Genomic DNA, 27831 nt, shown 5'->3' with positions numbered 1-27831 from the left:
AGATCTGCCTGCCTCTGTCTCCTAAGTACTGTCTCCTCCACTGGCCTCATCTTGTTAGGTTTTTGTTGTTGTTGTTGTGTTTTGTTTTTAGGTTTGTGTGTGTGTGTGTGTGTGTTTGTGTGTGTGTGTGTGTGTGTGTGTGTGTGTGTGTGTGAGAGAGAGAGAGAGAGAGAGAGAGAGAGAGAGAGAGAGAGAGAGAGAGAGAACAGTGCCAGTGGAGGCCAACCACTGGAGCTGGATTTACAGGCAGTTGTGAACCATCTGACATGGGTGCTAACAGCTTAACTTGGGTCCTTTGCATGAGCAGTGTGCACTCAAAACTGCTGAGCCATCTCTCCAGTCCCAACATTTGATTCCTTTGGGTTTTTGAGGCAAGGCTGATCTCAAATTTCATGAAATTCCTAATCCTCCTGCCTCTGTCTTCTAAGTGCCAGAATTATAGTCTTGTAGTACATGCCTCGTTCACTCGACTCTTCCCGTCCTGGGTTTCTCGTCTGTCCTAGTATGCATCTTTCTTTTCACTGTAAGCTGTACTGTGTTCCTGCAGCCTCCGTGGCTGACAGTTCCAACATCTGGGTCACTCATGCATTTTGTTCGTGGATTGCTTTTTATCTTGACAGTGAATCTTCCCCCATGTTGTCTTGCTTTTATGTGTGTGCTGTGGTATTCTGTTTAATGCCACACACTGTGGGTGGAATGGTAGATGCTAAAGTAAATAGCATTTATACTTGGGCGGCCTGCTTAGTTTGGGAACTAGGCTGGGTCTGTCAGTAGCTGAGCTAGGTTTGGGCTGTTTGTCTGTCTTTCCCTTTGATGCAGGCACCCTCAGATCCCCGAAGTTGTGGTTACAGTAAAGTAGTGGTTTTTTAGTATCTGTTCCACATTCAGCTTTGAGCAGGGTCTTTTGTGTCCTGCCCTTGTAGGAGATGGCCATTGTCTGTTACTTGGTGCTCTTTGTGGAAAGGCATGGGTTCCCCTGCCTATCTTCAGCTTAGGGCATGCCACTAGCCACAGGATCAAGGTGATTTCAGTGGCTCGCCAATCCCCCATCTCCCAGAAGCAGTGGGCCTTTACCTTGTTACTAAGAAAGTAGTCTACTCCCTCCCCAGGCTCAAACATGTTTCACATCTGCCTCTCTCCGATGGCCCCGGGAACAATGAGCTAACTGCCCTCTCCCAGGGCTTTTGCCTCCTTTGAAAGGAGGGCCCGGGAAGTAGGAGGTGTTCCAGGTTTGCCCCTTAGCAGCAACCTTTCACCTCCTACACGCCTGTGCCACCAAGTGGAACTCTGGCTGACTGCTTGACACTGATCACTCCTGCCAGTGCTGGGAGGCCTGTGCAGAAGAGTTTGCTATCTCAGGCTCCCGGTGCCCTCAGTGGAAAAGTCAGGCTGACGCTGCCCCTGGGAACCTGTTACAGTTTGAACTGCAGCTGTCTCACGTGCTCTGTGGTGGTCACCTCTCTCCTGTGCTCTGGCACAGATGAGCTCAATTCTGTGGCCCAATTTGTACTTGTTAGTATTAAATTTCCTGAGACCTCGGCTTCTGATCTTGAGCTTTCTCATTCCTAGGATGAGAAAGAAGCTTGCTTTGTTTGTTTTCCCAGAGCTAGAGATCAACCCCAGGGACACACACGCTAGTCAGAGGCGCTACCACTAAGCTCTCGCCAGCGTTTGGTGTTTTGAGACAGGGTCTTGAACTGACCATCCTGCCCTCAGCCTCCTCCGCATTAGAACTACAGGCTCCACCACCAGGGCCAGCAAAGCAGTGTATTTTCTTTACTTCTCTGTGTGCTAACTAGAGAAGAACTCGCCTAGCCCCTGTGGAGATGTAGTTCAGGGGAAGAGTGCTGGTGAGCCTGCTCATGGCCCTGGGTCCCATCCCAGCACTGAGAAATAAACTCTCTTTTAAATCCTATTCCTGCACTCCCTCCTGAAGTCTTTCATCTCCAAGGTCGTGGTGAGACAGAAAGTGGCCGTATTACCTTTCTAAAGACTTGTCAATCAAAAATAAGTCCAGAGAAGGCAGAGCTGATACAGAGCCTCCTGAATCTGTATCACCCCTCCTTCCCCTTGGGTGCTTCTGGGGATCCAACCATGGCCACACATGCTAGGCACTTGTTCCCCCTCATGCGAGCACTGCGCCTCTGAGGTCCTGCAGCCCTGAGGAGACGCAGGCCGTTCCCTTGAGGACTTCAGTCTGCAAAGCCCCTCCTCTGCCAGGAGGTCCCCGTGTCGTCATGCACTTCATCTCTCGTGTCCTCTCACTGTCACAGGATACAGGAGCAGGTGCTGGCCCTAAACTGGAAACACAAGTGAGAGGCCTGGGAATGAGGTGCAGCCCCTAGGATCACATGGCTCTGCTGGTCCTGAATCCAGACTGCCTGACTCCAGCCAAACCCCAGCGTAGGCTGCTCTTCTGAGCACTAAGTGTACAGTCTCCTGGGGGAAACCAAATAGTCTGCACAGGCATTCGTTCAGGGTGTAAGTGATTCCTTTTGTGATTTGATCCTAAAACCCAAGATGGTCTGGTTTTGTAGCTGGAAACAATGTCCCTAATAGGATCACATTTCTTAGGAGTTTATTTGTGCCCGAATTAGAGAGGAGCCCAAGGCTGAGACTCAGGCCCACTGTCTTCTCTTTTGCAGCTCTCGTGGGCGCCTGCGGTGGGAACTACTCAGCCATGGCAGCCGTGGTCTACTCTCCTGACTTCCCAGACACTTACGCCACCGGGAGGGTCTGCTACTGGACTATCCGGGTCCCAGGAGCCTCTCACATCCATTTCAACTTCACCTTATTTGATATCAGGGATTCTGCAGACATGGTGGAGCTGCTGGACGGCTACACCCACCGTGTCCTGGTCCGCTTCAATGGAAGGAACCACCCGCCCTTGTCCTTTAATGTCTCTCTGGATTTTGTCATTTTGTATTTCTTCTCTGATCACATCAATCAGGCCCAGGGATTTGCTGTCTTATACCAAGGTAAGACATCCTTGTCTCTGGGAGCATAGGTGCCTTAGCCTTCTCTTTCTTACCAGGGTTTTCAAGCCTACAGTGGTTCTTTTGGGGCAGACATGGACCTACTTACTCAGCTGCAGATGATCTCAACACTGATTCATCCCCACCTTCCAGTACACAACACCCCACCTTCCAGTACACAACTCCCCACCTTCCAGTACACAATTCCCTATCTTCCAGTACACAACACCCCACCTTCCAGTACACAACTCCCCACCTTCCAGTACACAACTCCCCACCTTCCAGTGCACAACTCCCCACCTTCCAGTACACAACTCCCCACCTTCCAGTACACAATTCCCTATCTTCCAGTACACAACACCCCACCTTCCAGTACACAACTCCCCACCTTCCAGTACACAACTCCCCATCTTCCAGTACACAACACCCCACCTTCCAGTACACAACTCCCCACCTTCCAGTGCACAACTCCCCATCTTCCAGTGCACAACTCCCCATCTTCCAGTGTACAACACCCCACCTTCCAGTACACAACACCCCACCTTCCAGTGCACAACTCCCCATCTTCCAGTGCACAACTCCCCATCTTCCAGTGCACAACTCCCCATCTTCCAGTGCACAACACCCCATCTTCCAGTGCACAACACCCCACCTTCCAGTGCACAACTCCCCATCTTCCAGTGCACAACTCCCCATCTTCCAGTGCACAACACCCCATCTTCCAGTGCACAACACCCCATCTTCCAGTGCACAACACCCCATCTTCCAGTACACAACACCCCACCTTCCAGTACACAACTCTCCACCTTCCAGTACACAACACCCCACCTTCCAGTGCACAACTCCCCATCTTCCAGTGCACAACTCCCCATCTTCCAGTGCACAACTCCCCATCTTCCAGTGCACAACTCCCCACCTTCCAGTACACAACTCCCCACCTTCCAGTACACAATTCCCTATCTTCCAGTACACAACTCCCCACCTTCCAGTCACAACTCTCCATCTTCCAGTACACAACACCCCACCTTCCAGTACACAACTCCCCACCTTCCAGTCACAACTCTCCATCTTCCAGTACACAACTCCCCACCTTCCAGTACACAACTCCCCACCTTCCAGTACACAACTCTCCATCTTCCAGTGCACAACACCCCACCTTCCAGTACACAACTTCCCACCTTCCAGTGCACAGCTCCCCACTTTGCAGTGCACAGCTCCCCACTTTCCAGTGCACAGCACCCCACCTTCCAGTGAACAATTGGTTTATATTTCAATTTCACTCTTTTAATATTTTTGTTTATTTTAGATTTTATTTATATCTTTGTGAGTGTATGCCATGGGTATGTGGGTTGCTTTGGGGACCAGAAGAGGGCACCAGATCACCAGGAGCTAAAGGTATAATCAGGCAGCTGTGAACTGCCTTACATGGGTGCTGGGAACCAACCTCAGGTCCTCTGAAAGAGCAGGCCATTGAGCCCTCTCTTTAGTCTGGTTTAGTAGTGTTAGTGGCAGTTTTATAGACAAGCAAATGGATAGATAAGAGGAGGTGGATGGCAGGTGAAAGGCTCCTAAATGGTCAGTTCGTCCATTCTGCTTCTTCTAAACATCCCAGGCAGTCCCACAAACTTTCTTGCCATCTTTTCTCAGAGATGTACACTCTTCCCCTCTGCTATGAACACATGTGCAGACATGAGCCTTTGCTAGCCCCTGAGAAGCACAGGTATTGAACTGCACAACTCAACAGAAGTTAGGGTAGTGGGCTAGAGTAAGTGGTGCAGACTAATGGAGGAGGTGGGATTGGGTCGGTCATAGCAAGGAGGTACTGTAGAGCACAGAGGTGGTTCCGTGTCTGAGAGATCAGCTCATGACTAAAATCAGTGGTCTCTACTTTCCGCCCCTGCATAGCCACTACCTGCCATAGCCTGACAGGTTCTACTTTGTTATCAGGGAGACCAGAAGAGGAAACCGCATGTATACTTGAATCAGAACAGGCCTCATTCAGCACTTCTGGCACATACCTGTAACGCCAGCTCTTGGGTGGTAGAGGCAGGAAAATTAAAAGTTTGGGGCATCCTCAACTACATAGCTGGAGGCTAGCCTGGGCTATATGAGACCCACATACATGCACGCCACATGCATGTGCATCCACATACTTGCACCCCACACATGCATACACCCACACACATGCACCCACATGCATGTGCACCCACACCCATGCAAAACATTCTCTCACATACAGAGAAAGAAAAATAGAAAAGGCCTCACCCCGACTAGAGCAGTGTTCTCCTTCTTGCTGTCTTCCTTGACTTTCTCTGGTTAATACTTTTGATCTTCTAGCCACCAAGGAAGAACCACCACAGGAGAGGCCTCCAGTCAACCAGACACTGACAGAGGTGATCACCGAACAAGCCAACCTCAGCGTCAGTGCTGCCCACTCTTCCAAAGTCCTCTATGTCATCACCACCAGCCCCAGCCACCCACCGCAGACTGTCCCAGGTAGCCATTCCTGGGCACCATCAGTTGGGGCCAGCAGCCACAGAGTGGAAGGTAGTTCCCTCAACCCTTACAGAAACAAAGTCACTTGTGGGTGCTTCTCCTTCAGACACAGGTTGGGATATTGGCTCTGCAACCTCTAGTCTGCATGACCTTTGAGAGAAAGTTCTCCTCAACTTAGGTCCCTTCCAAAGATGGACTCTGTGTGCCTTTGGCACCTGTGATTAACAGCTATGCTGGTTTCTTCATCATTATAAGAAAAGACACCATTCTGGGAGCATATTTCTAGAGCCCCAGGGTAGAACTTATTCAGAAGGTACATACAGGCTAGAGGTTGGCCTAGCCATAGAACATGCACCAAAATGGAGAGAAACAATAAGACCAAAAGACACAGAATTCCTCCAGTGGTACGATGCACTGTTCTAAATGCTGGACCATACACTGAACTAGATAAACCCCTGCCCTTTTTTCTACAAACATGAGGCTAGTCTCTAAGCTTTGGGCAGCACAGGCCAGACATTCCTCCCCTTCTGCAGAGCAAAATGCACACAGAATGCTAGGACAATACTGTGCATGTTTCCTTTGGTTGCCAGTGGGAAGAAGAAAACCAGACACACTGTCAAAGGTCAGGAGCACTAAGAGCTGTAAAGAGAAGCCATGCAGGAGAGACATGGGCCGTGATCTCCTTCCCTCTTTTCTGTCGAGGGCATGGTCTCTGAATGAGCTGGGGCCATCTATCATTTAGTCATGAGGTCTTCACACTCTCCCTGTCCTCTGTGGAGCTCACCGTAGAAGGTCAGGGAGGGAGGCCTCTCCAGCCCCCACACCATTTGACTGGATTCCAGGATTTCATAGGTCATACTTGTCGTTGCTCAGACAGAGAATTGGGACCCAAAGACTTCTAGGTGACTGACTGATGAGTTCTGGTGGCAGACAGATTCACCACACCCCCTTTGACTCCAAGTCCAGTGTTTGGAGTTTACAGAGGAAGTTTCAGAACAAGGCAAAGCCATAAGAAAGTTCCATGCTCAGCCCAGCTCCGGTTACTCCCACTGCCAGGTTTGCTGGCTGCTCCCACCTGCAGAGTGGACAGAGCCCCCAGCACTGCCGGTCTCCTTTGGAAAATAAAGACAAACCTGATGAGCTCTCTTTGCATTTGCAGGATGGACCGTGTATGGCCTGGCAACCCTCCTCATCCTCACAGTCACAGCCGTCGTTGCCAAGATCCTTCTGCATGTCACATTTAAGTGAGTACAGGAGAGGGCGGGAGGCCCGGCAGCCCTTGCCTCTGTCATTCTTCCTTTGGGTACAGTTGTGAACTGAGCGTGACTCCAGAGCCTGAGTCCCAACAGCACAGGCGGAGACCGTTCCTCCTCCTCTCAGAAGAAACAGACAACAGGACAGATCACACTGAGGTGGAGGGATTCTGTGTTCAGTAGATTCAGTTCCAGGAAGGGTTGAAACCATGCTGGCAGAGGAAACAGCAGTTCTGCTTGGGTGTTTGTGCTGTTCCCTTAAAGAGGTTTGCATTTAAGTCAAGCTTCCTAGGACAGTACTGTCCATTTTTCTTAGTGCCTCTAGAAACTAAGGAAGTCTTACAAAGAGAATTTCAACATTTCAGTTAGTGCTTAATAATCTGCACTAATTTATCCTTTGGCAGTCACATACATGTATAGAATTCACTCTGCTCACAGCCACCCCACACTTCTCCTCTCCCCTCCTCCCATCACCCCTACCAGGCCCCCATCCCACTGGGCTCAGGCAGGGCTGCCCACGTGGACTGGAGCCTGAGCAGCTCACTGACGTCCTCACCTCCAAACCCCTCACTGCCATTCGCCCATGACTAAACGTTTAGTTCAGTCTTATACAGACCCTGTGTGTGCCGCCATGGCTGCCACAACTCCCTGAGTGCCAAAGCCATGCCATAGCCATAAGACAGCACTTCATATCACCTGTCTCTCCTGTTATTTCCATAGTGTTCCCTGACCTTAATGGTATCCATTTTAAGGGTCAACAATCTCTTGTTCTCCGCATTTGACCAGCCATGGCCTCTGCATTTATTGCTGTTTGCTATGGAAAATTTCTTAGATCCAGCCCGAGAGCAGCACTGATGCCCTGTGATGTTTGTGCTGGTGTCTGGGGCTCTGTTGGCCTATGTATGCCCCTACTCTGTCTTATCCCCAGATGGCCGGTAAATACACCTATCACCCTAAACATTATTTTTGAACATTTATTTAAGCCAGATACCTGTAATCATAGCTACTTAGAAAGCTGAAGGAGCATGACTGAGGCCAATGTGAGCAACTCACCGAGACCCTATTTCTGCTAGGTACAGTAGCTCATACCTGTGATCTCAGTGCTCACTGGGCAGAGACCGCAATATTGCTACAAGTGTGAGGCCATCTTTTTCTACATAATAAATATCAGGCCAGCCTGGACTACAAAGGGACACTGTCTCAAGTAAAACAAGAAGCAAAACCTGTCTTCATTTCTTTAACTAAAGGATAAAGGCTTTATCACTTAGTCCAGTAAAACTGAAGAAAGGAAGTTGTTCCCTGTATGCTCTGCCTTCCAGGAGAGTGCTGTTTGTGTGCTTCGAGTCTTTGCTTTCTATAGACTCCAGTTATCTTTTCTCTGGTTCCCACTGAAAGGCCTTCCTGAACTCCGAGTTCTAGTAAGAGCCACCCTTCCTGGCCTCCTTCGCCCTCTGCTGCAAACATTTACACAGGGAGGCCAGCTGTGGCCACGCTAGTGACCTGACTCTCTCCTCTCTACTTCTGTAGCAGAAATAATGTCCTTACTGTTGTCAGCTGAGCTCACCGTTCACACAGATACACACACGAGCGCGCACGCAGAGACAAAGAAGGAAATATGGGGGAGATGTCTTGATATCGGTTGAGATTTAGTTCCAGAGGCCGGGCGGTGGTGGTGCACGCCTTTAATCCCAGCACTCGGGAGGCAGAGGCAGGCGGATCTCTGTGAGTTCAAGACCAGCCTGGTCTACAGAGCTAGTTCCAGGACAGGCTCCAAAGCCACAGAGAAACCCTGTCTCGAAAAACCAAAAAAAAAAAAATAGATTTAGTTCCAGAACATAATGTGGGTGTCAAATCTTGAGTCTTCTCAATGCCCTTTTGTAAAATGATGTAGAACTGAACACAACTAATGTCTCTCCTCACAGTGTAGACTCCACTGCACCTCTGCTCTCCACACAGTGTAGACTCCACTGCACCTCTGCTCTCCTCACACAGTGTAGACTCCACTGCACCTCTGCACTGCTCTCCTCACACAGTGTAGACTCCACTGCACCTCTGCACTGCTCTCCTCACACAGTGTAGACTCCACTGCACCTCTGCACTGCTCTCCTCACACAGTGTAGACTCCACTGCACCTCTGCACTGCTCTCCTCACACAGTGTAGACTCCACTGCACCTCTGCACTGCTCTCCTCACACAGTGTAGACTCCACTGCACCTCTGCACTGCTCTCCTCACACAGTGTAGACTCCACTGCACCTCTGCACTGCTCTCCTCACACAGTGTAGACTCCACTGCACCTCTGCTCTCCTCACAGTGTAGACTCCACTGCACCTCTGCACTGCTCTCCTCACAGTGTAGACTCCACTGCACCTCTGCACTGCTCTCCTCACACAGTGTAGACTCCACTGCACCTCTGCACTGCTCTCCTCACAGTGTAGACTCCACTGCACCTCTGCACTGCTCACACAGTGTAGACTCCACTGCACCTCTGCTCTCCTCACACAGTGTAGACTCCACTGCACCTCTGCACTGCTCACACAGTGTAGACTCCACTGCACCTCTGCACTGCTCTCCTCACACAGTGTAGACTCCACTGCACCTCTGCACTGCTCTCCTCACACAGTGTAGACTCCACTGCACCTCTGCACTGCTCTCCTCACACAGTGTAGACTCCACTGCACCTCTGCACTGCTCTCCTCACACAGTGTAGACTCCACTGCACCTCTGCACTGCTCACACAGTGTAGACTCCACTGCACCTCTGCTCTCCTCACACAGTGTAGACTCCACTGCACCTCTGCTCTGCTCACAATATCTGGCAGTGCCACTGCAATGTCGTTGTTAGTGAATAAGAAAAGGAGTAAATACTCGGTGTGTCAGCACAGGCTGACCTCATTGATCTAGAACCTTCTCTTCAAAGGACCTACTAGGTGTGTTAAATGTTATAATCTGCATTCTAGGAAATCCTGTCTGTGTGTCCCTGCACTAGCTCCAGCACCCAGTGTCTCATAGCAGGGCTGAATCCCTAAAGCACACACCTCACTCCTCTTAACCCTGGAACCTTCCACAGTTTCCCTGCCTGTCAGGAGGTGAAGAGAAGGCCGGGCTAGGAATAGCGCTGTAAAGTCGGGGCTCTCTGCTTCACACTGAGAATGTCCCCTTACCTGATTAAGATAGGCAGGCTTCTAGGTAAGTGGCCTTTGTAGATAGTATTGTTTTATGGGGTGGGGAAAGAAGAAGATGAAGAAAAGAAGAAGACTATTTGAAAATTAATTCATAGTCTCTCCAACAGCCTTTTCCAGCTTTGAATTATTTTGACAGAAAGTCCCTCGTTACCATGAGGAGAGTGCGGCCTGCCGCCATGCCCACAGGCCAGATTTCATTCTTCACTCTTTGTTTTTCCAGACAGGGTTTCTCTGTGTAGCCCCGGCTGTCCTGGAACTCTGTAGACCAGGCTGGCCTCAAACTCACAGAGATCCGCCTCCTGCTTCTTCCTGAGCTGGGATTAAAGGCGCGTGCTGCCTTTCCCAGCCTTGATCTTGACTCTTTAAGGCAGCCAGCGTCCTTCCCAAGGCTGTGCCTCACAGATCCAGGTGCCTCCTGAGGTGATGATCTGAGTGCTTTGTTCAGATCTGCTTGAAAAATTATTTTCATTTGGCAGGTCTCATCGTGTTCCTGCTTCGGGAGACCTTAGGGACTGTCGTCAATCAGGGGCTTCTGGGGAGATCTGGACCATTTTCTATGAACCTTCCACTACAATCTCCATCTTTAAGAAGAAGCTCAAGGGCCAGAGCCAGCAAGATGACCGGAACCCCCTTGTGAGTGACTGAAGCCACGCCGCACTGAGACAGGAGGCTGCTCCTGAGCTGAAGGTTGCTGGGGTCCTGCTGCAGGGGCGCTGTGGCTGGATTCCTCCATCACATGCACTTAGGCTGGACACTCGGAGCTCGGCCCCTGGCCTGCAGCTCTGCCAAGACTGGGGCTGACAGGACACAGCTGGACCTGATTCTAGACGACTGTTGGGTGGTGGGTAGTTTAATGTGTGATGCGTTTTTATTTTCTATTTTGACCGTGTATGGATCAGTTTCCCCTGATCTTTACAGTTTGGAACAGAGCCAGACTGAAGAAATTCTCAGGTTTTCTTGAAGGCTGGCCTGGTTCCCTGCCAAATGTGGTCTTCTAGCTGTTAGCACCTCAGAGTGCACAGGGGCCCAGTGCCCTGTTCCAGGCCTGCAGCGTTCTCTCTGATGCCGACTAAGATGTGCCTCATCTAGTCTGAGGGGACTGAGAACAGGGTCACACTAGATGTCTTCTTTCTAGAGGGTATTTAACAATACTTACTGGCCTGCAGGGCTAACCTGGGGATTGAGCACAAAATAATCCACCTGTTTGTCCATGGGGCAACACAGTAAACTGCTTGTGTACTAGACTTACCTGGCCTGGCCCCCGAGCAGTTCACAGGTCTGTGGAATCTGAACTCAGCCTGTCCCTCTCTCCTCTCAGCTAACTTCGAGTTCAGAACCAGGAGTTTAAAGGCTTTAGCATAGTGCGGGGGCCGTAGCTCAGTGGTAGAGAGCTTGCCTTGCATACATGAGTCCCTAAGGTCAATGCCAATACTGCCAAAAAGAGAAAGAGAAAATAAAACTGTAGCATAGCCTGTGGGCAGCATCCTGTGATGAGACAGAGTCCTGTGGATCCTTCATGAGGTGTCTACCATTTTAAAAGAAGACCACAACTACCAAGAGCTATGTCCTTGACCCTTATCAGAGGGACAGAGTAGTTAGGGTAAGGGCTCTTGTCTTGCCCCGTCACTCTGTCCCTTAGACAGGGAGGCAGACTACAGAAGCTGGCAAAAGGAAAAGGCAGGGTCTGGGAACTGGAGATCTTTCCAGGAGAGGCTGAAAGATTTAGAGTCCCAGTTACAGTGGCCGCCAGTTGTGAGAGGAAGGGCCACCCCTGATGGAGAAGCCCTGCAGTCTAGAAGTGACCTTGGTCAACAGTAGCTGAGAGGAACAACCTGTGCCCTGAAGGGGACCCTGGTCACTCTCTTGTCAGCACTTGAGCTTTGGAGCTGTGACCTCTGATCTCCTGGGTGCCCTCCTGGAGCACTACTTACCTCTCCTGCGTCTCTAAGCTGCTGCCTTTGAGGCCTCTTGTAGGGTTGGCCAGCCCGTCGGTAACTGGCTGCTCCCAGGTAGGAGGACTATATGGGACCATGGGGGAGCATCCTCAGGGAGAGGCAGTGACCAGAGCTGATGGGTAAAGAGGCAGCTGGAGGAGGAAACTGTGTCTCTACAGTGGGCCAGGGGTGCTGTCCAGCTCCCATGGGAGGCCTGCAGGGTACAGAGCTGCTGGGAGTCATCTGGAAAAGTGGCAGACGCCTCAGTCTGAAGACAGGCTCACCATGCACAAGGACCACTGGAAATAGATTGACAGGAGCAGGTTCCGGGCCAGGCTGTTCACAGCATGTGTGGGAGCCTCGGGAAGCAAGTGTTAGTCACAGATCACCAGGGAAGGCTCAGCTGGCCGGGACATTGGTCTAGCTCTGCTCACTGGCACCACCGCTCACCTGCTTCTCCACATCGCAGGCTCAGGAAGGAGGAAGCTGCCCTTCACTGCCGTCCTCAGGAAGGGCACAGCCCAGCACCCCAGTATGCACTTCCTCTTGGGGACCAGCCCCAGGAAACACAAGCCCACCTTACCATAGCATGGGGCAGTGGGAAGCTGTGAATCGCCCGGGCCAGGTCCCCAGCAATGACAGCACACTGTGAGTCTGTCCGTGGCTTGTGTACCAGTCGGGGTAAACACGGAGAGGTGGGCAGCCCGAAGCTGAGTGTGCTGGGGGGAGGGGTGTTTGAGTCGAGGTGGGTGGAGATTGCCTGAGGAGAAGAGCAGCACAAAAGACTGTGGAGACCCTCAGAGACCTTAGGTGTAGGCACAGGTAGACCCAACGGGTCCCACTGCTTGAAAAGTAAAGACAGAGTAGGGAGAAGCCTGTGTCTTCCCCACGTCACACAGGATGGGACTGCGGCTGCCTAGGGTGGGCAAGGTGACCAGACCTCTGACTTCCCCAACTGTGAGCCCCTGCTGCAGATTCCTCAGCCAAAAGCTCTCAAAGATCAAAGCTCTGGCAGGTACCGCTGTCCTGACCCTGAGCCAGCCCATGGGATGTGCCTGGGCCAGGTGCCAGCCCACGTCCCAATGTCAGCCCAGGCAGGACCCCACCTGACCCTCCTCAGCCACTGGCCTGACACCAGCAGGACTTGCCCAGCTGCTGCCAGCATGGGGACAGTCCCCACTTAACCTTCAAGAGCACTTAGAAGCAGATGGCCTTCCGACTCTGCCGGCCTATCTGCAGGGCCCACATTGGGCCTCCTAGGCCAGCTCCTCATTCCACAGCCCTCCGTGGTTCTCTCTGGGGCTTCTCTGGGGGTTGGAATCTCCTGTTTGGAGTTTGATGTCCACTTTGGGTGCTGCCTTGGGAACCTCTGTCCTCACCCTCCCCCCAGGCCACTCTCAGCCTAGCTGCTGTGGTATGAGGTGGGGGACTTGTCAGACCCACCGGCCACCCGCGTCGGCCAGCAGAGCCATGTGGGAACTGAGCACGCTGGCTGAGGCTGAGTGGGCAGAGAGACAGTAGGAGGTGACTCCCCTGTCAGAGGGAAGTATACAAGGGATCCTTTCTTGCCAACACAGGGAGCTGCAATCCCTGCCATCCTCATGGCACCAAGACCTTCCCCTTTCCAAACTCTCCCTCCAGCAGGGATCTGACTTTTGGACAACAAGGCTTTATTTGTAAATATGCTCTTAATATACAACGTTGAGAATAGAACAGAAGCATTGTGTATTTTAAAGTGTAAAATGAAGTGTGACACACTGTATACAATTTAATATATATTTTTAGGATTTTGTTATTTAAGAAAATGGAATGTGATGGTACTTAACTTTTACAAAAGAGAGAAAATGTTATTTTTACTGTTTGAAGAAAATAAATATTCTCATTGTTGTAGAAACAGTGGTGGGCCCTAGGCTGTCATTTGTACGGGGCATCCCAGGAGCTGGGCCACAGCAAAGAGTGTGGTACTGGCACTCTTCGCCCTCCCAGGCACCGGGTCAGGCCCTGGCCAGCTCTCCTGGTGGTTTCTGGGTCTCATGGTCTTGTCATTGGTTGACCATAGCCGTGGCACAGCTGGCGAGCTCCAAAACCGGGACCCCAGATCAGCTCCACCTGCTGTCTGTTAGCCTCAGCCTGCTCACTGTGTACCCACCTCCTTCTCCAGGGGAAGCAGCCCTTACCCAGACGACAGATGCCCGATGGAGAGACTGTAACTATCCCAGGAAGAACTGGGCGGCCTCCCTGAATAACCCGTGCTTCTCTCTGCCGTCTGCCCCCATTTCTCTCTCTTGTTGGTTTGGGTGAGATAAGGTCTTTCTCTGCTGTGCTGCCCAGGTTCCTCCCATGTCAGCCTCCCCAGTAACTGGACTACCATGCCCTTATCAACCCTTTCCTTAAGAAAGCCACCCTTTGTCATGGTCCGTCTTGTGCCGACAAGGAAAGAAGTCTGGTGAGGCAGTGTGGGTTGTAGCTGGAGCACAGAGCTGTAGTCAGTGACCAGGATTCTGTCCCTCCACTGGGGCCAGAAGGGCAAAGCAGGAGGACTTGGAAGAGCTCCGGCCAGAGCATCAGCTCCCGGCTTAGAAAGAGCTGCTCTTTACGTCCAGAGAAGTCAGGTTAGAGTGAGGGGCAAACTGACACGAGAAGCCGAGGACACAGATCCAGGCAAGTGATGTCAGCCCCACCCTGCACCCCAGCAGGAAAGGCTGACTCTGCCCATAGGACAGGGCACATGCTTGGCCTGAGAGCTCAGGTTACATTCAAACCCCTCTTACCTTGAGGCCTCTATGTCCAGTGCAGTGGGTTGTATGTGTCATTGCCTACTGTGCATCATTAGTTAAATGGTAGCTGTTGCTTTTGTTCTAGATTATACCTAGGGGTTAAGAAAACAGGTCTGTGAACTTGGTTTCTGGGCAGTAAGAGCCACTCTGCGATAAAACCCTCACGAGCCCTCTGATGGCAGTGTGGGCCATCAAGGCGGGACTATTGGGCATTTGACAGATGGTCTGAGACCCTGCGTGGCTCTGGTCTGAAGAGCTCCTTCCATGCTAATACCCTAATATCCTTGGGTAAGTGTAGGAGGTGCCCAGGAAACTGCGGGGACAGTGTTGAGACGCCGAGGCAGGTGACAGGACTAAAGAGGGACTCGTTTCCCACAAGCAGCAAAGCCAGCCTGCCTGTGGACGCCTGCTGCTCCTTCGAGAGCCCAGCTCTCGAGTCTCCTTGGCCCAGCCAGATTTTTGGGGGTACAGGCCAGGCCAGCCAAAGAATCCCACCACCATCTGAGATGTGGACTGTTCGTCAGCGTCTGAGCCCAGTCCAGCCCTGTCATATCGGCTTCCCCTAAGACGTGCCCACCATGTCTGACCACCACTACAGCCATTTGGGAACCTTTACCACAATCAGCTCTGGACGGAATTATCCACACAGCCAGCTGTGCAAATTGTAGTCCCCTCTTTGTCTGCCGTCAGACGGTGTTGTTTATTACTCAGCTGCAAAGGCTCCCAGCCCAGATGCATCACAGCACAGAGGGGCGTGGCAAGAAGACACATGACCAACACAACAGGTGTTCCCAGAGGCTTCTCCAGTCAGTACCCTCTCCCCGATTCTGCCCCCCTTGTGGTGACCACACCACAACTGGCTTTTTTCTGAGCTTTCCTCTCTTTGCCAAGCACCGCTGTCCTTCCATGACGGGGAATATATTTGTAATGGCAGGAAATGGTTGGTGAGAACATGGGCGGCCTTGCTGATAGAGTTCAGACGCACTGGTCAGCAACAGGATAATAGTAATAAATGAGACCAGAACGTGCATCTGGTCTGCCCAAAGAATCCTCTTTGGATTATGAGACAACAGGAAGAGACCCCCAAGCCCATCTGAATAGAGTTTAGGGCCACCTGACCTTGACCTGGCATGTCCCACATCCTCACAGCCTCTGATCCATCACCAGGGCGGCTCCAGTTGCATCCTTTGTCCTGCAGTCAAAGGCTTTTCCCGTGCAGGGGAAAGGCTGGACAAAGGTGACCTTGTCTCCAAGCCTGTGAGTCACAGGGGCCATATCCTCTCCCAAGCGGGCCATGTGTGTTGAAGCTGTAGGCAGACTCCGGGGCTCAGAGAACTGAGAGGCCTTTGTTCTTCCACGGCAGTGTTGGGTCCCCACAGGGGTATGTGTTTGCTCCACTGAAGGAAGGGGACACTATGTCAGCTATAGAATACTTCAGCTTCAAGTCCCGCAGCACTGTCCTGCAGCCGCAAGTCCTCGTTTCTGGTCCCCAGCTGCTCTCACTGCATGGGCCTACCCCTGCTGCTGGGAGCGGACAGCCAGCTGCGAGGACAGCCTGGAAAATGAACCTGTCAGCTCTGTGGGGACTGGGCTGGGGACTTTAGAAGAAAAGGAAATTGGAGCTTAGAGGCCCTCGGGAGATCACAGAAAGGTCTAAATTACACAGACTGCAGAAACAAAGCTCAGAATCCTCTTTGCTCGTGGCCAGGAGTGGAGCGGCTACCACTATTTGTCCCAGTCACCCAACAAAGCAGGGCCAGGGCCCACTTCTTATGCTGATCATGTGGTTATATCTCGTTAAGTGGCAGAGGCTGCAAGGAGTATTGAGACCTCCAAGTTAGCCAGATACAGGGCAGCATGTTAAGGGCTTCCACACACTGGGGCTAATCGCAATGGCACCAATAACTCCCGCTCTGAGGTGCCTACTGTGGCACTGACATTGTGCCAAGCACTGCACAGACATCACTAGAACCTTCGTTTGTTTGTTTGTTTGACATTTCAGCGCTGGTCAAGATGACCTACAAGCTTGAGGTCCTCTTATGCTGATCCACACAAAACAAAGAATTCAATTCAAACCAAAGTCCACCAGCCACTAGAACAGCCATTTTCCATTGACAAATGTCCCTTGAGGTCTGAGGTGGGATGCTAAGGATCATCCATCCTGCCTTGGAACTGTTCCCTATAGGAATTTTTTTTTTTTTTAAGGAGAAGTAAGCCTTTGTTCCCACGCTTCTCATAGAAAGCTGACTGAATTGGCTTCTTTGGGGAAAAGACTAAATCCACATCCCTGTCTGATTCGCCTATGCTTCCTTGACTTAGTCAACAGCAATAGCAGGAATGGCGGTGGTGGCAGCAGCCATGGGGACTTAGATCTTTTCAGCAGGTGGGAAGGTGTCCTCCGTGTCAGCAAAGCCACTGACGACAGACCGTGGTTCTGAAGCAATGATTGGGCAGCCAGTCTGCAAACACTGGCAACCCGCGAATGCCCTCCAGGAAGTGAGTGCAGAATCTGCTCTGTGATGTCAAGCCCTGTGTCAAACACCTGCTGGATGACCAGCCCAAAGGAGAAGGGGAAGCTCTTCTCTGAGTTCAGCAGTGTGGCTTCACTAGCCCCGCCTCCTCCACCTCTGGTCTTTGCCAGTTGCACATCCCGCTGAGTGTCAGTGGTACCCTGGGGATCTTAGTGGTGAGGCCTAAAGCCTGAGAGAAAGAAGCCTTCTCAGACCACAGGCCAGTGTTCTGAGGTCACACAGTGACCATACATGGGGTGATGGCACATTATTGGCCAGCGGCAGGTCCCTGACCTTGTGAACACAAAGCCCATGTCCTCTGGATATGTGGCAGGTTCCTCCACAGCTGAGCTGGTTTCCAGACGTTCACGGTGGCCTTGCACACCCCGGCGTTCTTTCCTGCTGGTACCTCAGCCTTCCCTCAAAGGGACATGCAGGTCTGCCTGGAGCCCAAACTCTGCTCCCACAGTGACATTTTGAGTTGTCATCCAAAAGCTGGAAGTAGTTGGACTTCCAGGTTGCTCTGCCTTCCTTGGCCACCACGGAGTACATCAGGGATCTACAAGGGGTTAAAGATGATGTCACTGTAGTGAGGATGCCTGGCAAGAACCCTACAGGTTCTTAGCTGGAAAAAGCCCCTGGTTGCACAAGCAGATTAACAAGAGGAAAACGCAGCAGTCTCAGAGAAGGGGTCAAGCGGTGGAAGTCGCAGCCAGGATGCTGTGCCCACGGTCCACCAGGTCCAGAACTGGAATTCCACCCCTCACTGAGCACAGGAGTTCCCAAAAGCTCATCATAGCTGTCTCCAGACAGCCCAGTAAGGGTGGGCACATTTGCCTGGGACAAGGAAAGGTTCAGTTCCAGGCACCCACATCTGTAACTTCAGCTCCAGCAGACACACATGCACACATGTGGTGCATAGACACACATGCAGGCAAAACATCCATATACATGTTTCCTAAAGAATCAGATGAGTGTGCACAGCCCCTTCCCCCCAATGATGCTAGCCACAGAACTTTGTATGACAACTCTGGAGTCCAGACATCATGGAAGCCCTCCGTAGACTTCAGGCTTGTGACTTATCTCCTCAGGAAGCCATGACAAACTGGGTAACAGCAGCAATGGTAGTGATCAAATACTAAACATTTCATTATTCAATATATTTCAAGATTTAATAAGCATTTATTATCAGAGGGCTAGGGATGGTGCATACGCTACAGCTCAGATGTGGAGATCAACAGACGGCTCTGTATTTGGTTCCCCCACTTTTATATGGATTCTGGGCCTTGAATCCAGGGCTCCAGGCTTTCATGACAAATGCTTTCATTTGCCTCGCCCCGCACAGCTTAGGTCCCAGAGCTGTGACTAGAGCAGCCAAGGGAATGAAGACACCAACACATGGGCACAGAAAAGCTGGGATCTGCTAGACTGGGCTCGGCCGGAAAAGCCGCAGCAACCCAGCTCAGCGTGTTTATCCTATGCATTTGAAAAAGGGGCAGGGTTATCATATACAAGGAACAAGGAGGCGGAGTTGTCATATACAGCTGGACAAGGAGGAGGGGTTATTACTTACAGATGAACAAGGAGGCAGGTCCAGCTAATCTCAGTGGGGGCATGGACACCCAGGTAGAGAAAGCTACATGAACATTTTCTGTGCACAGTGTCAACATTTGCTCCCGACCCGAGGAAGGCTTTACCCTCCCTCTGAGCCTCCTCACCCCGGAACTAAGCCGTCGGGGTCCCCGACAGGGCCAATGCCTGCAACTTGCAGGCCCGTACAAGTTTGCTTGTTTTCTACATTTACCTCCTGAGCCCACTTGCTGGCCTGCTATTCAGTAGTTTGTTTGGCTGGTTTTTGAGACAGGGTCTCACCGTATAGCCCTGGCTGTCTAGGAACTCCCTCTGTAGACCAGGCTGGCCTCGAACTTACAAAGGCCTGCCTCCACCTCCCAAGTGCTGGGACTAAAGGCGTGCGCCATCAGGACCTGGCAAAAAAGTTTTTAAAGAGCAACCAATTTGACAAAGTGTGGATGATGTCATAATATAGTCTCTTGATTCCCACCCCCAACAAGGAAAACCTTGTGAAAGCCTTGCTCAGGGACTGTGTGATAGCAGATGCCGGCCCTCAGGCCTTCGCTTGCCCTCAAGCCCTGCTCTCCACTACCTTACTCCATGTCGTTGCCCCACAGCAACGACATGGAGTAAGTCTTGTTTATGTCCCCACTCCAATGGAAAAAAACATGATTCAGAGTTTAAATAACTCATCTGTGAAGCACTAGAATCCGGTCTTGAGTCTTCCTCCAGCCAGCTTGCTTTTCTGAGGGACACCATGGATGAGTCTGGATTGTGGGAAAGGGGAAGGAACGATGGTGGGGAGACAGAAGGGACTGGCCGGGCGGGGACGGACACACATAACACAGTCATACACACACACACAGGCACACACACACACACACACCATCCACAGAAGGGACTGGCCAGGCGGGGACAGACATACACACACACCATCCTCTTCCTCCCTCAGTCTGGTCTGCCCAGCAGGGGAAGGCAGCTGGCCAGGCCGGGTACGGACACACACAGACAGACACACACACACACATACACACACATCCTCCCCATCCTCCTCCCTCAGTCTGGTCTGCCCAGCAGGGAAGGCAGCTGGCTTCTGGGGTTGTCTGTTCCTGCCCCACCCCCAGCTCCAAGGAAGAAGCCCGGATCCAGGACAGCTGGCCGCCCTCACAGTGTTTTCCAGATCCCAGGTTCTTTTAATTATAACCAGTTTGCCACCCTCTGCAAGCCTTTGTTTCCCTCCACTCATACCCACGAGCTGGACCCCGCCTCAGAGTCTCCCAGCCAACCCCTGGGTTAAAATCATTTCCTTCCCTCGTAGAGACCCCTCAGTCTGTGAGGAGCTTGCCTTTCTTCTGCTCGAGACTGAGGCAAGGAGGGTCGCCTTGGTCGGCCGGGATTTGCCACAGGATCTTCCCCATCTCAACTGCCTTATTTATTTGCTAAGGCTTTGGACTTGCACTCCCAGAAACACTCCCAGTTTGAATCGTGTAATATTTGGGGACACAGGGTCTACAAAGTGGGGCTGCAAAAAGCATCAGTGTGCAGGGCTCAGTGTCACACTGTGTGCAGGTAACTTTGGCCAAATGACCTTCCTTTGCCAAGGAAACCAAGGGTTTCCTACCAGAGAAACACGACAGGACCAAGGCTCGAAGCAGGCTCTGCTGCCCCTAGTTCCCAGACTCCACTCACCCATTTATAAAATAAATTAAGTTGGTGTTTAGTTAAACACCAACTACATATGGTAGTGCACCAGAAATCCCTACAGCCAGGATGCTAAGAGGGTTGTGAGTTCAAACCCAGCCTGTGCTACATAGCAAGACCCTGTTAGTGCACAAAACAGAGCACCTCAGTCACTGGCCTGTGCCTTTTATGCTTTGTTTTGTTGTTTGTTTTCAAGACAGGGTTTCTCTGTGCACTGGAATTTGCTCTGTAGACCAGACTGGCCTCCAAGTCACAGACATCAACCTGCCTTGGCCTCCCGAGTGCTGGGATTAAGGCACATATCACACCACGCCCAGTCTTATATATATATTTAAATTTCATATGCATTGATGTTTTGCCTGTATGTCTGTGCCAGGGTGTCAGATGCTGCCCTGGAACTGGAGTTACAGACAGTTGTGAGCTGCTGTGTGGCTGTTAGGAATTGAACCTGGGTCCTCTGGAAGAGCAGCCAGTGCTCCTAACAGCTGAGTCATCTTGAGTCATCTCCCAAGCCTTGGCCTGTGAATTCTTAATATATTGGAATGGCTTTTAGCAGTAACTAAGGATCAAAGTCAGAAGACCCAGAGAAATAGTGGTGTGGCCCACAGTTGTGGCTGGTTGATTTTGTTTTATTTTGAAAAATGATCTCATGCAGCCAAAGATGGCCTTGAACTTGCTGTGTAGCTGAGATCGGCCTTGAACCCTATCCTCTTCTCTCTACCTCCTGGGAGCTGGGATTACAGACTTATACCACCGCGCCCAGCCAGTGGTCCCTATTCTGCAACTAAGAGCTGAGTCACAAACCAAACCTCACAGGGACTTTAGATGAACCCGCCTTTGGGTGGACATGGCCTCGTATCAAATGACAGCACATGTAAGGACAGTGTGCTTCTTAGAAAAGTACTCCTGACTTGTTCTTGTCAGTGGCTGGTGTCCCCATGATACATTCAATACAGTGTGTGTGTGTGTGTGTGTGTGTGTGTGTGTGTGTGTGTGCGCGCGTGTGTGTGTGCGCGTGTGTGTGCGCATGTGTGTGCGTGTGCGCGCGTGTGTGTGCGTGTGTGTGCGTGTGTGTGTGCGTGCGTGTGTGTGTGAGTGTGTGTGTGTGTGCATCGTATGTGGTGGGCCATGGTGGGCATGGGTCAGAGGACAGCTTGGGTGAGTTGGTTCTCACAGTGTGGGTCCTAGAGCTCAAACTCGGGTTATCAGGATTGGCAGCAATCACCTGTGCCCGCTGAGCTGCCCCATGGCCCTCTCCACCTTATTCTTTGAGACAGTCTCACTGCTCCTGGAGCCGGCCATCAAGACAGGTGTCCCTGCCTTCACCTCCTCAGCCCTGGGTGTGAGCCACTAAAGGTCTGACTTTTTTATGTGGCTGCTGACAGTGAAACTCGGGTCCCTATGTTTGCTCAACAAGCACGCTGCCCGCTGAGCCGCCCCCTCAGGCCCCATAGCCCATGTGTCTCCTGCCCTTCATCTAACTGTTTGCCGCCCCTCTTCCTCCGGGGAATTTCATCAGCCTTTGCTTTCGTTAAGGCTGGGACCCTTTAACACAGCTCCTCATGCTGTGGTGACCCCAACCATGAAATTATTTTTGTTGCTACTTCATTACTATAGTTTTGCTACTGTTACGAATCATAATGTAAATAGTTTTTGTAGATTGCCAAAGGGGTCGTGACTGCTGGATTAAGGGACCAAACACAGAAGAACTTGAATGACTTCCAATTCCTTCAAGGCCCCAGGTGGGCAAACAGACGGGCCAAGGCACCTGGCCCAGCTGGCTGCCAGGCTCTTGCAGGCTCAGCTCTGGCAAGTCTGCTGAAGCCCTTGCCTGTGCAACCTTGCTTACCAGCGCCTCCCTGTGGTGAGATCTGAGATTGTGAGGAAATGTGCGCTCTGGATCTCAGCTTGCAGACACCCTGTCTTCCTGCATTACAGTCGTTAAGTTTCTTGACCTCTGGGTCCTAAACCTGGACTTTGCACTTACGCCTTTGCCTCTCACGGTGACAGAACCTCTCATACTTGGAGCTTGCGTTTCCATTGCCTTGATGTTGTAGGACTTAGCAGGAAAATGGTTCACACACACACACACACGCACGCACGCACGCACGCACGCACGCACGCACACACTCCCTGCATTTCGAAAGCCCATGGTTTATCAGTTCCTTTTATGTTCTTGTAACAAATACCCGACAGAAAAAAGGGGGCGATTCCTCTGCTCCGTGGTTTCAGAAGTCCAGTTCTTCACACTGAAGAAAGCACAATGGAGAAGAGGCGTTCGCATCACAGAGGCCAAGAATGAGGCCAGGGCAAGACATAACCCCACGCAACTCCTTGGAGCCAGAAAAGGTTTCTGAGGAACATCTTTCTGCCTATCAAAGGAGCTCAGCCATCAGCAGGAGTGTGACAGGATCACCCACCCCATCTATGAAATTCTGTGTTGTCCTGAAGCTAAGCTGCTATTGCACGTGTCAGGATCCCCATGAACAGATCATGTGTGTGGCATATCGTTTCTCTCGCTCTCTGATGTGGGATGTCCTTCTGTATATGTGTTGCTTTTATTGGTTGATAAACAAAGCTGTTTAAGCCAATGGCCGAGCAGAGTAAAGCAGGTAATCCAAGCAGAGATATATTGTTGGGGACTGCAGACCACCAGACCCTGAACTTCTTGTAAACAACTTGTTTTCTTCTGCTCTGAGTAGCCTGCAGCTGCTCTGAGCATGAGACCTGAGGGCAGGGGAGTGGGTTCTGATGAGTCTGCAGCTGAAAGATCCTGAGAGCTGGGGCATGGCTATCAGTTAAGGAGTCCTATATAAGCTTCCCCTGAGCACAATAAAGTTGGCACTCTTGTTTCAAGGATGACCATGTCCCCGTGTCTCTGTCTGTCTGTGTACATGTGTTTTTAAGTCTCATGTGTTTGTATACATGCATGCATGCATGCAGGAGGCCAGAAGAAGGTTTCAGATCCCCTGGAACTGGTGTTACAGGTGTTGTGAGTCACTATATCCTGGTCCTCTGCAAGTCCAGCCAGTGCTCCCGATTAATGAGCCATGTCTCCAGCCCCACTATTTTATTTAGCTATTTTTATTGTGTGTGTGGTGGGGGTGGGAGGCGTGGCAGTCATGTGCCTATAGATGTATGTTTCTTCTAGAGCTGAAGTTACAGGTGACTGTGAGCCATTCAACATGGGTGCTGAGCAAGAGCTCACTCCACCTGCAGAGCTATCTCTCCGGCCACCTCATCCCCTTTCAAAGGCAGGGTCTTGGTGGTGCACACCTTTAGTCCCTGCACTGGAGAGGCAGAGGCAGGTGGATCTGTGTGAGTCTGAGGCCAGCCTGGCCTACAAAACAGGACAGCCAAGGCTACACAGAGAAACCCTGCCTCGAAAAACAAGCAACAGTCTTGTTAGGTTACCCAGGTTAAAGGACGTGTGCAAGGCTGTGTGTTCAAAGGCACTGAAGTCCCAGCGAAACTATCAGTGGGCACCTCTGGATGGGCAGGAGAATAAAGTGGAGGGCAGGAGCACTCTGGATGGGCAGGAGAAAAAAGTGGAGGGCAGGAGCACTCTGGATGGAGGAGGATGTGGAGGGCAGGAGCACTCTGGATCGAGGAGGAAGTGGAGGGCAGGAGCACTCTGGATGGGCAGGAGGAGGAAATGGAGGGCAGGAGCACTCTAGATGGAGGAGGAAGTGGAGGGCAGGAGCACTCTGGATGGAGGAGGAAGTGGAGGGCAGGAGCACTCTGGATGGAGGAGGAAGTGGAGGGCAGGAGCACTCTGGATGGAGGAGGAAGTGGAGGGCAGGAGCACTCTGGATGGGCAGGAGGAGGGAGTGGAGGGCAGGAGCACTCTGGATGGAGGAGGAAGTGGAGGGCAGGAGCACTCTGGATGGAGGAGGAAGTGGAGGGCAGGAGCACTCTGGAGGGCAGGAAGAGGAAGTGGAGGGCAGGAGCACTCTGGATGGAGGAGGAAGTGGAGGGCAGGAGCACTCTGGATGGAGGAGGAAGTGGAGGGCAGGAGCACTCTGGATGGGCAGGAGGAGGAAGTGGAGGGCAGGAGCACTCTGGATGGAGGAGGAAGTGGAGGGCAGGAGCACTCTGGATGGAGGAGGAAGTGGAGGGCAGGAGCACTCTGGATTGGCAGGAGGAGGAAGTGGAGGGCAGGAGCACTCTGGATTGGCAGGAGGAGGGAGTGGAGGGCAGGAGCACTCTGGATTGGCAGGAGGAGGAAGTGGAGGGCAGGAGCACTCTGGATTGGCAGGAGGAGGAAGTGGAGGGCAGGAGCACTCTGGATGGGCAGGAGGAGGAAGTGGAGGGCAGGAGCACTCTGGATGGAGGAGGAAGTGGAGGGTAGGAGCACTCTGGATGGAGGAGGAAGTGGAGGGCAGGAGCACTCTGGATTGGCAGGAGGAGGAAGTGGAGGGCAGGAGCACTCTGGATTGGCAGAAGGAGGAAGTGGAGGGAAGGAGCACTCTGGATGGAGGAGGAAGTGGAGGGCAGGAGCACTCTGGATGGAGGAGGAAGTGGAGGGCAGGAGCACTCTGGATGGAGGAGGAAGTGGAGGGCAGGAGCACTCTGGATGGAGGAGGAAGTGGAGGGCAGGAGCACTCTGGATTGGCAGGAGGAGGAAGTGGAGGGCAGGAGCACTCTGGATTGGCAAGAGGAGGAAGTGGAGGGCAGGAGCACTCTGGATGGAGGAGGAAGTGGAGGGCAGGAGCACTCTGGATGGGCAGGAGGAGGAAGTGGAGGGCAGGAGCACTCTGGATGGGCAGGAGGAGGGAGTGGAGGGCAGGAGCACTCTGGATGGGCAGGAGGAGGGAGTGGAGGGCAGGAGCACTCTGGATGGAGGAGGAAGTGGAGGGCAGGAGCACTCTGGATGGGCAGGAGGAGGAAGTGGAGGGCAGGAGCACTCTGGATGGGCAGGAGGAGGGAGTGGAGGGCAGGAGCACTCTGGATGGAGGAGGATTGGAGGGCAGGAGCACTCTGGATGGAGGAGGAAGTGGAGGGAAGGAGCACTCTGGATGGGCAGGAGGAGGATTGGAGGGCAGGAGCACTCTAGATGGAGGAGGAAGTGGAGGGAAGGAGCACTCTGGAGGGCAGGAGGAGGAAGTGAAGGGCAGGAGCACTCTGGAGGGCAGGAGGAGGAAGTGGAGGGCAGGAGCACTCTTGAGGGCAGGAGGAAGAAGTGGAGGGCAGGAGCACTCTGGATGGAGGGGGAAGTGGAGGGCAGGGGCACTCTGGATGGAGGAGGAAGTGGAGGGAAGGAGCACTCTGGATTGGCAGGAGGAGGAAGTGGAGGGCAGGAGTACTTCAGCTACAATTGATGTCTTCACACATGGCTCAAATTTTTGCATTTACGAACTACATGTGCCATTTTTAAAATACAATAATGTTGATCTTAAAAAGAATAGGGAGGCACAAAAAGCCTGGGCGATGTCAGTGTCTCTGTCACTAGAGAAAGCAGCCATGCACACTTCCAGAGCACCAAGGAGAATCGTGTGCCCTGCTTGAGCAAGACACCAGGGGCTGTGCCAAAGTGCTGGCCTCGCATCCATTTTGCTGTCCAGCGTTACCCATGCCACTGTCCTGCCTCACCCTAAGTCACCCCGACACCTGCTGGGACAAGACACCTCCCCAAAGCTTCTCTCCAAAACCACAACACCAAAAAGTCCTTTTCCATTGTAAACTACAGAATAAACATCTCCAGCCACCCCTCTCCCCACCCCCCCTCACCCCTCCCCCTCATGCCGCTGGCAATACACATGTTTATATCTTTGGCAAGAGAAAGGAGGGGAATGAAAGAGAGAAAGAGAAAACAGCTTTGGCAAGTTCCCCTCAAGCAGATGGCGCCAAGTCAGTAATGAACCCTCGGCATTTGGGGCGTTTGATCTGCCAGCGGGTCTGCAGAGTTGATGGAAGACTGCTGAGGGAGGCCTCGGGATGCTCTCTGGAAGGATGCTGGCAGCATCTTTAAAACTGAACCAGGCCCTAGGGACCTATTCCCAGAAAGCTTCTCACACCAGCGCTCAAGGCCCAAGCACAAGCATGAGCAAGGCTGGCTTGCAGAGGGGGAGGTCTGGTTGCCTTAATGGCTTATTAATACCTGAGGAGCATGCCTCTCAGGGAAGATGGGCACTCTGTTTCATTTGACCCTGTGGGGCTTGATAAGAGCTCACAGGTCTCCTCTGGGTATAACCAGGGACGAGAAGGGCAGCTGTCACCCCAATGCGCCATGACTACAGAATCCTGTTGCCAAAGGCTTAGCCTCTCTGTCTCCACACCCAAGCCAGAGAGCAGAATTTGTCCTGCAGGTCCCCGTGTTTGTCGGTTTTCTGTCACTGTAACAAACACCTGAGGATAAACATTGATCAAAGGCTTGCTTGGCCGTGTAGATTTGGGGTCGCACCTGTGGTCGGTCAGCCCTGTCGCTTTAGGCCTTTGGCAGCACATTACGGTGGGCGCATGTGGTGAGGAGAAACCGCTCACCTCTTGGCCTGGCAACAAGAGTGAAAGGAGGAGCAGGGCAGTGGTGGTGACATCTTTAATCCCAGCAGAGCTCAAGGCCAGCCTGGTCTACAGAGCAAGTTCCAGGGCAGCCAGGGCTACACAGAGAAACCTGATCTTGAAAAACCCAAGAGAGGGAGAGGGAAGGGATCAGGCCCCCACAATCTCCTTCAAGGGCTCACCCACTAGGATATAAAGACTTCTAGACCCCGCCTCTTAAAGAAACCTCTGCTGCAGGTGGGGTGCCTTTAATCCCAGCACTCAAGAGGCAGAGGCAGGCGCATCTCTGTGAGTTCGAGACCATGACTTTGTCTCCATGATCAGTGCCACCTCCGTGGCTGCATGGAAGGTGTGGAAAGAACCATACTAGGAAAATGGGGATGAAGAAGAGGGCTCCATCTGTGCCAGGGGAGGCCGCCGTCCATGCTGGGTGAGGAGTCTCCAGGGTCACCTTTGGGGTCACCGACGCTCCTGTAGGCAATCCTCTGGACATGAGAGCCTTGCTGGAACTTACTTTAGTTTGTCACCGAGTCCTTAGGAGGGAAAGGTAAACACTCACATCTCCCAGGGAAGAAATTCTCATGTTGCTCAAACTACAGCACCGTCTGGAGAGGATCAGACAAGGTTGCCGCAAGAGCAATTCATGGACGGACACTCACTAACCAAGAGACCAGGAGAAGAGGCCATGCCAGGAATCTAACTCTGCAAGAAAGAAAAGGAACCTGGGAGATGAATGAAGCAAGCAGGGGAGGGGGTGCAGTGCCAGCCCGTGGCATCAGGGAGTTGTAGCTCCTAGGGCTGGCTTCCAGGCATACGACCTTTGCAGTCCTGGCTGTGTGTACTCAAAGACTTCAGCTTTGGCTCTGGCTGGTGGCCTCCTGAAGTTCTTCATCATCTGTCCAAGAGGATGAATGGAAATGTGTATTTCC

The 27831-nt window shown here is 52.2% G+C and overlaps 1 protein-coding gene across 3 annotated transcripts in view; it reads left to right on the top strand.

Annotated features, from left to right (window-relative positions):
• Positions 1–13735, top strand: part of LOC142833096 (kremen protein 1) — a 247605-nt gene extending 233870 nt beyond the window's left edge. For 2 of the 3 annotated variants that reach the window (XM_075944244.1, XM_075944247.1), the window contains 4 exons: positions 2646–2978; positions 5313–5522; positions 6631–6715; positions 10384–13735. In XM_075944244.1, coding sequence (XP_075800359.1) covers positions 2646–2978; positions 5313–5522; positions 6631–6715; positions 10384–10552 — 797 coding nt within the window. In that variant the 3' untranslated portion in view covers positions 10553–13735. The remainder of the gene's footprint in view (positions 1–2645; positions 2979–5312; positions 5523–6630; positions 6716–10383) is intronic. The other variant, XM_075944245.1, reaches the window with a different exon arrangement.
• The last annotated feature ends 14096 nt before the right edge of the window (positions 13736–27831 follow it).

The sequence above is a fragment of the Microtus pennsylvanicus genome, chromosome 12, assembly GCF_037038515.1.
Source record: "Microtus pennsylvanicus isolate mMicPen1 chromosome 12, mMicPen1.hap1, whole genome shotgun sequence".
NCBI lineage: Eukaryota > Metazoa > Chordata > Mammalia > Rodentia > Cricetidae > Microtus > Microtus pennsylvanicus.
This window is presented reverse-complemented; position numbering and strand designations above follow the sequence as displayed.